This window comes from Cibotium barometz, chromosome 43, assembly GCF_041138505.1.
Source record: "Cibotium barometz isolate CiBa-2024 chromosome 43, ASM4113850v1, whole genome shotgun sequence".
Taxonomy (NCBI): Eukaryota; Viridiplantae; Streptophyta; class Polypodiopsida; order Cyatheales; family Cibotiaceae; genus Cibotium; species Cibotium barometz.
In genome coordinates, this window is record NC_141088.1 from 33,076,075 (window position 1) to 33,090,029 (window position 13,955).

The 13,955-nt window shown below is 41.5% G+C and overlaps 1 protein-coding gene across 2 annotated transcripts; it reads left to right on the forward strand.

Moving 5' to 3' along the window:
• The first annotated feature begins 3,437 nt into the window (after positions 1–3,437).
• LOC147613840 (uncharacterized) lies at positions 3,438–7,039 on the forward strand. Of its 2 annotated transcripts, XM_086781808.1 has the most exons (4): positions 3,843–3,981; positions 4,529–4,759; positions 4,848–5,123; positions 5,475–7,039. In XM_086781808.1, the coding sequence occupies exons 2-4, from the start codon at positions 4,652–4,654 to the stop codon at positions 6,645–6,647; spliced, it is 1,557 nt and encodes a 518-aa protein (XP_086637934.1). In that variant the 5' UTR covers positions 3,843–3,981; positions 4,529–4,651; the 3' UTR covers positions 6,648–7,039. The 2 variants fall into 2 exon arrangements, with proteins under 2 accessions (XP_086637933.1, XP_086637934.1); XM_086781807.1 differs by having other exon boundaries at positions 3,438–4,759.
• Positions 7,040–13,955: the final 6,916 nt, after the last annotated feature.

Sequence of the window (13,955 nt, forward strand, 5' to 3'; positions counted from 1 at the left end):
CATAGGCACGGTGATAAGAACAATGTTATTTCTCATTTAAATAGAATTATGTAATATGCCCATTGTGAAAATTATCATCTTCAAATAATAGGAAGGAGAATTGAGCGATTTAAAGGTAGTTATTGCAAAGTTTAAACCTTTAGTACATTTGGCTAGAAACTATAAAACAAATTTGATATTATTTTAAAGAATTCCTTCCTATTCATTATATAAATTTTATTGTAAGTTACTACGCCCACCAAAGCAACCACATAGTGCAACAATGATTTATTAAGTGGTAGTGGCAAGGTAAAAGAAATGCCTATTATCAATTTAGGACATAGTGGGTGGTTTTTATTTAAAGGGATACTTGATTGGTTCTTGCATGTATAAAATCACATCATGTAGAGTGTCATAGAGTAATTGCTTTTACATATTTCAAAAGTTTCCATATTGGCAATGAGAAGGCACATACAAGTAGCATATAGTCTAGTTGTGGGAAAAGAAAGATGCTCCTTTATTAAAATAAAAGATGCTCCTTTATTAAAGTGAATTTTAAAAAGCATTTTTTTCAATAAAAAGTTTTATTGAAAAGAGTTATAAAACTTCCTATGCATAGAAAGTTTTAAAACTTTCCTTGCATACAAGATTTAAAAAGTATACGTCCCTTTATATTCCAATCATTGATCATAGAAAAATGGGTGTTAAAAGTTTGAGGGCTACATGCAAACAAGTTACACCAATTTAAATTGAGAGGGACCAAAGAATGAATATTCTTGCATTTAAACAAAGTGTGGCAGTGGAAGGAGGAAAAACATGGGAAGTTCTTACAAGACTATAAAAGCTGGAAGAGACCAATATATTAAATAATTAATAACTTTCATTTTCAAAAAATGATAGTGGCAACACTAGTGAGAATGATTGGTAAAGCTAATGCTCATTCTCTTGAAAGTTTCAAAGGAAAATTTACATTATACATCAAATTTATTAGCTACATCATTATACAATTAAATTATACATCAAATTTATTAGTTGCATCATTATACAATTTATTAGCTAGTGAGAATGATTGATAAAGCTAATGCTCATTCTCTTGAAAGTTTCAAAGGAAAATTTACATTATACATCAAATTTATAAGTTACATCAATACAATTTAAATTATACATCAATTTAAATTTATAAGTTACATCAATACAATTTAAATTATACATCAAATTTACAAGATACATCGTTAAACACGAGGCCAAAGCCCATGTCAGGCAAGAGCATGCTAAAATTTGAATCAATGTGACATACTAGGGGTGGTGGGATTTGTTCAAGTTGATCAAAGGGTGTGCTTGGGTAAACCTTTTTAAATTTTTGGTAGAGGTGCTTGGGTACCACCTTCGTAAGTTTTGGCTCCACATATGACACAAGCACCCATGCCTATTTTCTCTTCTCTTGCCTTCTCATTTCCCTTGTTTCTAGCCCAAAAATAGAGTAATGCTATAAAATTTCATACTAATCCCTTCTCATGTCACTAACAATTATGGAGCATTTGCCAAAAGAGAGAAATTTTCATCAAGAGGCTTTATAGAGATCACATCCAATACTTTTCTTTACGTTTGAAGGAGAAAAGTAGATGTCACAATTATGGCAGCTAAATAAAGAAAAATTTTGTGATTCATAGATTGGAGAGACTTGATTGTCATAAAAGAAAGCCACAACTTAGGGGGGAGTTCACATGGACATGTTAATCTTTTAGCTGTTTAATACTCGCCAAAGCTTTCCATCTACTCTCCATCACCTTTTTTGGTCTTGTCTCACGGACCAAGTGTTCTCTAGAGGACTCACATGCCTTTATGTTAGCAAAATGAAATTTGTAATAGGAAATTAAGTTTAAGATGTTTGCAACAATAGATTTGTCTCTCCTAAATCCCAAAACTGCTCAATAGATTTGTATCTCCCAAATAAGTACAAGATTTGTTTGCAACAACAGTAGATTTGTCTCTCCCAATTCCCAAAGCAATAGCTCAAATCACAATTAATTGAACAACTCTAGAGATTGAACAATGTAATGCAATCTTAGATTAATTGCCTTTTAAATTCCGTACTTTCTTACTACCTTGCTAGCTTACACATTTGATAAAGCTTCATACAAGCTATGTTTCGCAAGGCTGTAAGATTGACATAGAGAAGATTGATTGGATTGAGCATGCTAGCCATGCAAATAGGATGTAAAATAGGGCATAGCTAGTAAAGACGACAAAGCATGTGCAAGTTTACTAACATTCGGGCATGGCACTTCCCTATACATGAGTGCCAGCTCTCGCACACCATCACTCCCAGGGCGGATTTGTTGCCTGCCACTCGATAATTGGGGGGTCCCTTTTAGCCCTAGCAAGCCAATATTAGCCTAGTATCTACCATGATTACACAATGTGATATTTTTTGGGATGTTTGCTACTCTAGCAACATCGTGATAGTGACGAAGCTTGACTACATTCTTTTGTGAGTATTGGAACATCATTAAAAATAACATGATTTTTCCACAAATCACAAGCTCTGCGTGGAAAGGTATGACCAACATACCCTACCACAAATGTATAATCTTGCTTGGTACAACTAATTATTCACGATGCATATAAACAACTAGTGAAACACTTTCACAGTTATACATGCATGTATGGCATGTGAAATAAGTGATGCATAAAGCTAACTACAACTCAAGATCCTTGTTATTATCAAGTGATGCCATTTTATAAGTCAAGTGGTAGTCCTTATTACAAAATATAAGTTATTTAGGTGTTTATAAAACCTTCATTATCTGTCAAGTAGAGTTGAACAATGAGAGGGATAAACATTGGAACTATCATTTTTTAGAAATAAATCCTACACAAAACTTTAAATCATCCAGACACATCCCATAGCCAATGAGTCTTCTATCCACTAAAGACAATCAAGGCTACATCTTTGGTTATAGATTTGTTGGAGCATTTTATTCTTATAATATTTTGTTTATGGATTGATACTCATATGACATGGTTAACCTTTCTTATGTTTTAAGGATGGTTCTCTCATCTAAAACATCGTTAAGAACATAAAAAGGATTAGCCATGATCATCTCAACCGATGGGCTCTAGTCTGAGAGGTAACACTCTCGGCTTGTGGATGCACAGGCCTTGGGTTCGAACCCCCCCAGCACTAATGTAGTATTATAGTAATGATAAAACTCTAAAAAAAGGGATGATTATCTCATTTAAATTGATAGTATTTTTAATGTTGAGAGGATGTCCGAGCCTTCTAGTGTAGGAGGGATGGGGGTAGGTGGGTGGGGATGAAGTATGTTTTTTTTAAAAATATTACGCAACTAATTCCTAGTTGATAAGAGGACTCCTTTGAGGCCCCACATGCCCTTTTACAAACACACCACACCTGTGGGCAACATTACAAGATAGCATCATTCGAGGTAGCCATCAGGGTTTGAACCCCGTAATCTCGGGCATATCAACCAAACACCTTAACAACTGAGCTACCACACCCGACATGGGTGGAGCATTGAACAACAAGTCTCTCACTTAAATAGATAGTTTGTTTAGGTTTTTGAAGAATATTGTTTATGTTTATGTCTCCAAATTTGTGGTATTCCATGGTGATTTGTTTAGGTTTTTGAAGAATATTGTTTGTGTTTATGTCTCCAAATTTGTGGTATTCCATGGTGATTTGTTTGTGAATTGGGTTGGAACTTTCAATTGCATTCTCATTGGAGCTTCCATTAGTCTGTCGCGTACTATTGCTTCTTTCGTCGTATCGAGATTACCGCCATCGCCAAACAGCAACTAACACAATAAAGTTTACCCCAGCTCTGTAGCTTGGGCTCAACGAAACTTTAGGCGGCCCTAATCGCCATAGCTAGAAGATACCTTGAGCTCAAAGAAACGTCACGGAGTTTTCATCGCCAAATCTACAAGCAGCAGCCAAGCCCGAAGAAATGTAAGAGCTTTCCATCGCCATAGTCAAAGGTAACGGCCCTTCTTTGTCAGCGAAATGAGTTAGTGCTTTGGTGGTGGTACCTGCCATCGCTCTGCCAGTGTGTGCATTGCCGCTTCTGGTTTTCAAGTTTCTTAGATACGGATCCATCCATTCTTGACAAAGCTAGGGTCTAGCAGCGGTAGCAGTAAATTCATATTTGGAGAACTGTCAGTGGTCGGAAGGCTTTCTTAGTCGCCAAACTAATATCATCAAATCCCTCACAAAACAGGAGAATGCCAAATGATCTGATGATCTGTCCCTTACCTTTTCCCTTCTGCACGTGAGCAATTTCTATCTCAAAAGATGAGAAGAAGAGGACGCCTTAGCTAACGCACGTGTGTGTGTGTGTGAGAGAGAGAGAGAGAGAGAGAGAGAGAGAGAGATGCCACAATGGCTATAGCACCAGAACGCCATCGCCTCCCGCCTGCTCGTAGGTTCTTCTTCTCCTTCATCTTGCTCTGCCAGCTCGCATGGATCTTGCCTTCCACTTTCTTTCTGCTAATTCAAACCTCCATGCCAAGAATACTTATCTTGCAGGACCACAATGCCAGCAGAAGCATCAATTCCCAGGGTTTTGCTGGCCCTGTCAAAGTTCTCGGCGACTATGAGGTTAATGCATTGAAGAAAATCTACGAGGAATGGAGCAATTTCTGGCCTGCAATGAAGGAAAACCTCATGGCAAAAGGCTTTGTGCAGCCCGCCGAAAGAACCTGCTTTATTTGGCTCCCAGAATGCTATTCGTTGGCTAAGCATGAAAGGATAGTACAAGTGAGTATCCAACATGCTGAAGTTCTCCTTCTCTTTCTTACAACTGTAGATTCCAACATGCTGAAACTCTTTGTTGTGCTTTTCTCAGATTGTGAAGGAGGCCATTGGACCAAAGGTTTTGCTCTATGGAATGACAGTCTGGCAAGGGGGAAACGAGGCTTTACAGCGGTTTCATAGAGATGCGGAGGTTGCAGGCTGTGATAAGTCTGTGAACTTTGTTGCTGGAACCAGTGTCCAGCTTATGAGCCAGTCTCACAAGATTCCTGAGCGCTTGTTGCAGGCTATGTTGAGAAATTTGCTGATGGTTGAAGAGGAATCGCTGAAGATTTCGAGCAAGCAAGAACAACTTGCCTTCCTAGAAAGGGTATGCAAACAACCCTGTTTGGTTATAGCTTCGCTATCAAGGGTAATTATTTATTTTGTGAACTATGTAATGATAATGTTTGTGTTCTCTTCATTCATATTGAACAAACAGCAGATGACCATAATGAGTAAGTAATAGCTCCGGGGGGGGATAAAACATGATGGGTTGAAAGATGTTGTAGGCTGGCTTTTGGAAGAAATTAATGATTAATAAGTTAGCTTGGTTATGGCTTCATTTATGGGCAATAAGTCTGTTTGTTTGCTTTTGAGCAAGTCTGTGTGGTTGGCTAAAGCTTTACTGCTGATGAGCTGCAATTCTGACAGTGGTTGACCTTCCTTTTGTGCTGCACAGTCATTTGCAGCAAGGGTCAAAAGGATGGTAAGAACTCCAGACATTTGGCTAGAAAGCTTGGAGGGGGAAGAAGGCTATGGTGTGTTCTTTCATGGTGGCACGATATACCGTATAGGTGAGGTTCTGGGAGATGGGAGAGGCTTGCTACTGCAGTTTATCTCGGCAGATTGCAAGGTGAGAGACCCACGGAATCTTGCATGGGGATCACAGGGGACGAGTCACGGTCTTTTCATGCCACCAGTTCTGCTGGTTGCAGGGGATCGCATGGAGGTGGGTGCTTCTAATGATGTCCGGTTGACCTTGGCAAAGGAGGAAGCTATGGGATTGAAGGTTGGTGATGGAGAAGGCAGCTTGCTGGGAAGTGTAAGTGAACTAAACAGTGGCGATGACGAGCCATTGCAAGTGCGTACTGTCACAGTGTTTTCTGAACCTAATGCAACTTTAGCATGGCAAGAGGAAGGGATCTGGAGGTTCCAGAAAGTAGGAGAAGCTTCCACAACTGTAATGGCCCGAGGCAGAATTGAGCACTTTCTACTGAGAAAGAGAATGCTGGCTATGGACTTTGGGATGGTGGCAGGTGATGGCGAGCAGGTGATAGTGGTGCTCCGTGAGGGGATGCTTTATTTCAGAGCAGTAAATGATGGTGAGCTTCGATACTGCGAGCTAATGGAGCTCAGGCCGGGTAGTGCAGTGCTCTTGTCCAAAAAGATCTTACATGCTCTCGTGCCTTTGGGACCCGAGACATCTTTCATGTCCTTCCGTTGGGTTGGCCATGGCAACGAAAAGCTTCTCGGAGAACCATTAAACGATGACAATACCAAGATCATAGGCTTTGGGGCTGAAAACCCCCTTGATAAGGGGCTTCTTGGTTATGGCTTCACACAGGCAATGGAAGGGCGCACTATCACACTTTCAAGTGGCCAAGCTTATGACCCAGATAACAATGAGAATTGCGATGTTATAATTTTTTTGGTTGAGGGGTACCTTTTACAGATTCTTCCTTCTAATGCTACACTGCAAGCCCCAGATGTATTGCTTATCCCGGCGGATCAATCGTGTGTTCTATGGAACATTGGTGGCCTGCCTGTAAACTTTTTTGCCATGCACCTCTGCCGCTTTGAAGATGCCATGCAAATTATGACGTCTTTTGGAGCAAGCGGCAAAATATTTTGAGATAGAATCCCATTTTAATAGTGTCTAAGTTATCTTGATCGTGTAGTTGGAGACACAAATGCGGATACACTTCTATGCATTGTCAGAAAGGAAATTCAAAGCATACAAGTCAACTGGTGTTGTGCATCATGTTGGGCTGACTTGCAAACTCCACTCTGGCCTGCTAGGTTACCTTCCTCATTGTGTGTAGCCATCATTCTTTATAACTCACTACATGACATTTTGTCGATGAGGTCATATAAATCCAAGATCTTCACTGTAAACTGATTGGAGGCTGAGGAATGGACCTCTTCAATGCCTTGTCATTTGATCTATGATGTATCATGTATGTGAAAATTACAATTTTTTGCCTGTTTTTGGCATTGAAATCTGAAGTGGCTGTTTTTGGCTTTTTTCCAGATCTGTCAAAATTGTGGATCCATGTGAATAGCATGTAATTGACAAGGTGGTAGTGGAAATTTTGAAGCTTGTATGTTAACTTCATCGAAGCTTAGTTGCTGGAATTGGGAAAGGGCGGGCATAAGGGTAAACAGGAACGGAATGGAAACCGTGCATCATGAAATCTTTCTAGATTAGACAGAAGCCTCTCAGGCCCATCATCTGCATACGTTTTTTCGAGACATCAATAAGAATACAAGGAGCAGTTCTTGGCAGTTTGAATGGGTGGATAACCTTTAACCGTGCATGCTCCGATAGCCTACACCCTTACATCAATTCTTCTTGTCTTGTGCATGTGTTTGTTAGATTATGCCCACATAAGGTGATATGCCATATGGCATAGAGTAGTGCAATTGCTGAGTGCATCATCACCCTCATTTGTGGAGAGAGTTAGCTTTTGGGCAGTGCAGATGAGAGCAGGATATATGTTCAGATCGACCAAAAGGTGCATCTCAGGGCAGAGAATTTTATGTTGCTTGAGGACAAGGGTTCCAGAGGATGAGACTTTCAGAACTCTGCGATACGTCAGCACCAGAAAGCTGGCCTCATGACTGACCACTAGATGCACTCCGTTCACATTTTCCTTGTCAATTGCTGGTGTGCAGATGAGAGCAGGATATATGTCCAGATCGACCAAAAGGTGCATCTCAGGGTATAGAATTTTATGTTGCTGGAGGACTAGGGTTCCAGAGGATGAGACTGACGTCTGCGATACGTCAGCTTAAGAAAGCTGGCCTCATGACAGACCACTAGATGGACTCCGTTCACATTTTCCTTGTCAATTGCTGGTGTGCTCTTCCTTGGCTATGATCTAGATGTACAAGGAATGTTAGTACTGGACTTAAGATACCAATTCTAACCCTTCTATGTACAGGCATTTTTGGGCCTTTTGTATTCTCCTCTCCCCTCCTCTCTCTCTCTCTCTCTCTATTTTATGTTACCAGTTTCTTCCTTTTCTTTATTTCTTCATTTCTTGATTACAATAGCTTCTAGGGCATGCTTTATGCATCTTCTAAATGCTTTTAGAGACTCAAAATGTACATACTGTACTATTTTGGTCTCATAGGTCATTTTGACCTTACGGAGTGAGACTCACCAGACGTCCCAGGCCACTATCAACCAGAGATACGTAGAATTGAAATGCTATGGTTCACTGCCTATCCTCGATCAAAGGAACTTATTGCCAAGGCTCACGACCAGAAAATACGTGGCTATCTCTAGGAGACATGCTTTTGTCTGTATCCTTTACGGAGGTACTTGCTGAGGCTTATTATCAAAGGACATATGCAGGTACCCCATATGCAGGCTTATTATCAAAGGACATATGCAGTATACCATAGGCCTCTAGTAGTGCATTGTGTATATAATCATGCTCCTCTACACATTGGATTAATGGAGTTTGCCTCTTCTTTTGGCTACTTTGATACGGAGTTCTTACCTTTGTTTTTTGTTTTTTTTTCCATGTTACATTCCAGTGGCCACTTTGCATGGTGAATGTATGTTGGTGGACTTCCATTATGTAATAGACCCTTGTGGTCTACTGCTAGATATAAATAACATGACCTCTTCTTTTTCTCTATGTTTGGGCAGAGGAACAAGGGTTTTAAGGGTTTGGGTAGAGGAACAAGGGTTTTAAGCCTTGGGCCAGACAGTCTTTCAATGGGATCACTGCACACTGGATTGAATATTCACCCTTGGAGTGATAATCGAGGCAGCCAAAAACTCTTCTTGAAAGGAACTGTAAATAAGTTCACAAAGTTTCTTCCAACTAAAAATATGTGAAAACATCTGAGCTCGGTAGGCTCTTTATCAAACATCTTTACAAATTATATGGCTTGCCCGCAAATATAGTGTTGGATAGAGATAGGAGCTTTGATAGTCGCTTTTGAAGGAAAATCTTCAAACTTTGGATATTACTTTGAGTATATGGCCGATCATTTGGAGTTTGATGGTCAGATTGAAAAAGTCAAACAAGTTCTAGAGAATATGCTTATGCATATGGCAGTAAAAGCAATCAGATTGAGAGGAGTACCTGTCACCTGTTGAATTTGGTTTTTGTCACATCATTTAACAAATTCACTTGAATCACCAAATAGAGTAGGTCGCGATAACCGAGATTGAAGAACCTTTTTGGCATTGCTGCTTTGTGGACTTTCAATTTGACAACTTCACACAGCAAGATTGGTTAGTAAGATGGGAAAGTTAGAGGTGGATATCAATGTTAAGTACTGCGTGGATGGCTTTGAGAATTCATGATTGAGTATCAAAACATTTACACATCAACATGCACGTGCTTGCTAGGACGCAGGCAGACGAGCCATATATGGGACTAATTATGTGTATTCTAGGGCTGCCTTTCTATGCTTCTCTCCTCATCACATGCATCAGCCCTAGATATCAGATGCATGTGCCGTGCCTACTGGGGAACTCCAGGGTTAGATGCTGTCCAACCAGCTGACCAGCAACATCACAACGTGTGTGCACGTGAACACACCTCCCCAAAACCCACACCCCAATCCAATTTGAGCTTTGATGTATTCAGCAGCCTGGCTCCTTGGTCGAGCATAGAAATCAGTCCTAAAAGACAGGTAATGTAACTGGAAAACCTGGCCATTAGCAGTAGTTCTCCAATGCCTTCATCTTGCAAGAAAATCCAGCAACAAAAAGGAGGAGAATCGGCCCCTCCTCCATGCCTGGGGTGTGAAGTATAGAGGAGGCACAATACGTTAGTGGGGATGTCGTAGTATCTAGTCCATACTATGCATAATGGAGTTGATAGTTATATAGTCTTGTGGGTTGACTACCATGAGTATATAACATGCACGTTCCTAAAAGGTGAATTTGGGCATGTTCTTGGATTCATATAGGTATATATATTTAAGAGATGAGAGAGAGAGAGAGAGATTTGTACACCTTATTGGGTCCCAAATTACTCACTGAAGGGCCCCCTCCTATTGCTAGGAGTATTTGCTTTATTACTTTGAAGAGAATGACTGACTTTGGTCTGTAAGCCAAACACAAGACCTTCGGAAGACTAAGAGTCAGGCTGAACTATACACGGTTGTAGAAGCACCAATGATGTCCAATCTCAAGGCCAATGCATTCTTCCAATGGGCTGTAGGAAGACTGCAAATTGTGGCTGAGAGATGGGCTGTTTTGGGACTGTTCTAGGCTGTGAATATGCAATATGAATGGATGTATATGCTGCGCTTACCTTCATCCGGGAGGATGGAGCAAAACAATGAGTGGATGAATGCTGAAATCTGCTGTAGACTGAGAAATGCAAGGGTTGAACCGCTTCTTTCTTGAGCTGATTGTTGATGATGTGTTTTGTGATGATGAATGCTTATATGCTCCAAGCGATGATGCTCCCAGAGGCTGAGGGCTGAATTGTTTATGCTTGAATGTGGAGATGATATGGAATGATGCAATCTATGCTATTTATTTGAGCATGAGGCTGGTCGGCTAGCTACAGAGCTGGCCGACTGCATAAATAATGCTATAAATGCTGAAATGATGTGATAAAAATGCTAGAAAAATACTAATAACTGAATAATATTCTAAGGCTTTTGCAATGGTCTATATGCATATGGGATGAATGCTATGCAAATGCAGACCATGATCTGATGCAAACCCAAAGGCTTCTACTGACTCTACATGCATGAATGATTCTCTCCAAGTGGGTTAAGGCACTTGACTGACTGACTGACACTCTAAGGCCGAGGAAAGACCTACGTAGCTCGTGCCTGTCATATCCTGGACGACTGAGGATTACAATGGGGCCACGGCATATGACATTTTCATATCCTAAAGGGTCCTACTGTTGTACAATGAAGCACTGATGATGAGCCATCTTGTCACCATGCACTACAGTGTAGAGTGCATGTGACATTCCTGTTGGTCATGACCACTCTTGGCTAGTTTAGGTGTGACACAACTTACTCACGGGCACTTTTTCCCTGTGACTGGACACCGGTTTTTTCCCGTGTGAACACGCTTATGTGTGTTGGGCACTTTGCCCTAGGCTACTTTACTTTATGTACTCACATTGTACTTTCATTATCATCATCGAGTATATCTTTTCCAGCACTCTTGAGCATCACTTGTTTTTCTCTCTCTTGCAGCTGTGTGTGTGTGTGTGTAGGCTTCTTCCCCCATACCCAACATTGGTATCAGAGCATTAGGGTCAGGGTTTCTTCTTGCATCCGCTCAGATCTGCCGCCACTCCTTCGCCTTGCTGCCACCCACTACATCCCTGCGCCGCTCTTTGCATCCCTGCGCCACCTGTATCGTACGGCGCCGCTTGTCTACACTCCGCCGCCTCAGATGTGCTCCCGCCCCTGCATCGCCTTGTGTCGTCCCTGCGCCTCAGATCTGCGTCGCCCAATTCGCTCTGCGCCTCCCCCTGCACGGCCTGTAATTGCACTAGATCCACTACAACACAGCGACGCCGCCTAGATCTGCATCGCCTGTACTGTGCCGTCTTGTGTGCCTGCCCGTACTACGCTGCCTTACACATGTACTGTTGTACTTGCCGACTGTACTACTGTACCTACCCGATTGAAGCTGCTCCACAACATTGGTATTTCTGTAAATTTTTCAAATACTCAGAAATTGCTAAATACATTGCATTAATTTTGGAGCTTTTCACCATTGAGCTCAAAATTGCAACATTGGCATACATTGGCACTGATTTTGCCTGATTCGGTGCGTAATTGCACTAGAAATTTGGGGATTTTGCAAAAATTGACACCATTTGCAAGTCTTTTATAGACATTTGCAGGCATTTTGGGTGTTATAGGCAGATTCAATTGACATTGGAGCATTCCCCTCAAATTTTTGGGTGTTACAGCATTAAGCATTACTACTTGTTTGTACACACTTGTGACACTCATGTCTGGGAACACTAGTGATTTATTTGGAATGCTTTCCGTTGAGGATAAGCTGGATGGCACCAACTATTCTATGTGGGCATACATGATGAAACATGTACTTGTTGTGGGTTTATGTATTAGGGGCTGATGTCAGGCCTATTGCTCTTGTACGAGCAGCAAGTACTTCAGGAACCATTGATGCAGGTGATGATGTATCTTCAAGTGGTGCTACATCTTCTGCACCTTTGCCACACCCACTCCAGAACAGCTCAGATGGGATGCCAAGGATGCTCAGGCACATGCTTTGATTGCCCTTTCATGCAAAAGGCAGGTTATACCGCACATTCGTTGCACTTCTTCTAAGGGTGCATGGGATGTACTTGCTTCTTTGTATCAGGTTCGCAATGAGGCTCGTGTTGCCTATCTTCGCAAGAAGATTGAGTTTGAGCATATGGATGAGGGTGATTCAATGGACAAGTTCCTTACTTGCATCAAGGATTTGCGAGAGCAACTCATCAACATTGATGAGGTCATTCTAGATGGTTCACTTGTATCTACAGTGCTTCAGGGTTTGCCAGAATCCTATCAGGGTTTTGCTACTACTCTTCGTCTACACATGAAGGGTAATCCAAACTTGTATACCTTTGATGAGTTGGTGACTCTCTTATTGCAGGAGGAGCAGTCTCGTTCTAATAGGACTACTATGCTTTCTGCTGATCCGGCATTTGGTGTCTTTGATCGAAACAAAGGTAAATCTGGGGCTGCATCTAGTGGTAAACCTAAGGGCAAACCACATGCCCATTCAGATTCTACCTCATCTAAAGAGGGTGACAACAAGAAAAAGAAGAGATGCAACTATTACAGAAAACCTGGCCATCTTATTGAGGAATGGGAAGCGCATTGAGAGTGAAAAGAAAAAGAAGCAGCAAGGTTTGGCTGCTACTGTGGACACTAAAGAAGAGGCTAACTTTGCTCATGAGTGTAACATGCAACGGAAGTGTTCGTAATCAAGGATTCTATCACACGAGTCTCACACTGCCTTTTGTATCCTGAGTTTCGTGAGTTTAGCAATCCACTTTTATGACTTCAACAAACTTTAAAGAGATGTAGAGAGAGAGAGAGATATATGTACACTAGATTGGGTCCCAAATTACCCACTGAAGGGTCCCCTATCCCGTTACCGGAATAGTATTTGCTTTATTACTTTAGAGAGAAGGACTGTGGACTGTAGATAAGCCAAACGCAAGATCTCGGAGGATCGGAAGCCTGGCTGACCGGAACACGGCTGTAGAAACACCACAATGAACTGATCTCGAGCCTATGCACTCTTCCCAAGGGTATGAGGAAGGGCTGCACACCTGATGCTGAGAAGGGACTGTAGTGGACTGTTCCAAGCTATGAATGAATGCTGAAAATGCTTATGAATGCTGTGTTACCTTCACCAGATGGCTGGGGCAGATGTTGATGATGAATGGAATGCTGAGAAGTGAGGTAGAACTGAAAACGCAGGACTGAAGGGTACTGTGCACAGGCCGGGTTCTGTATATGCAGAAAACGCAAGAGATCTTGCTGGAAACTGGCCCGGGACTGCACGCACAGCTGCGTTTATCTACTGTAGACTGCTGTAGGCTTAACGTTGATGCCCAGGGGTGCTGAAGGGGCAAAACGCAGGCCTGCTGGGAAGGGGGGGGAATTGCTGGCTGCAGGAGGGTATGCTCCTAGGGCTGAGGAAGAAGGTGCCTGAATCTGAATGCTCTACTAAGCACAAAGGCTTGCCTATTTATAGTGGTTGAGAGTTGGTCAAAGTTGGCTGACTGGACATAAAGTTATTAATCTTTATGTCATAAAAATGGCATTAAATGCTAATAAAATACTATAAAATATTGGAAAAATACCAGATAAATCCTAGTTAATTTCTTAAGGCTTCTGTGATGTTCTAAGTGATGCACAGGCATATGAATGCATGTTATGTAAAATGCAGAGTGCTTTCTGATGC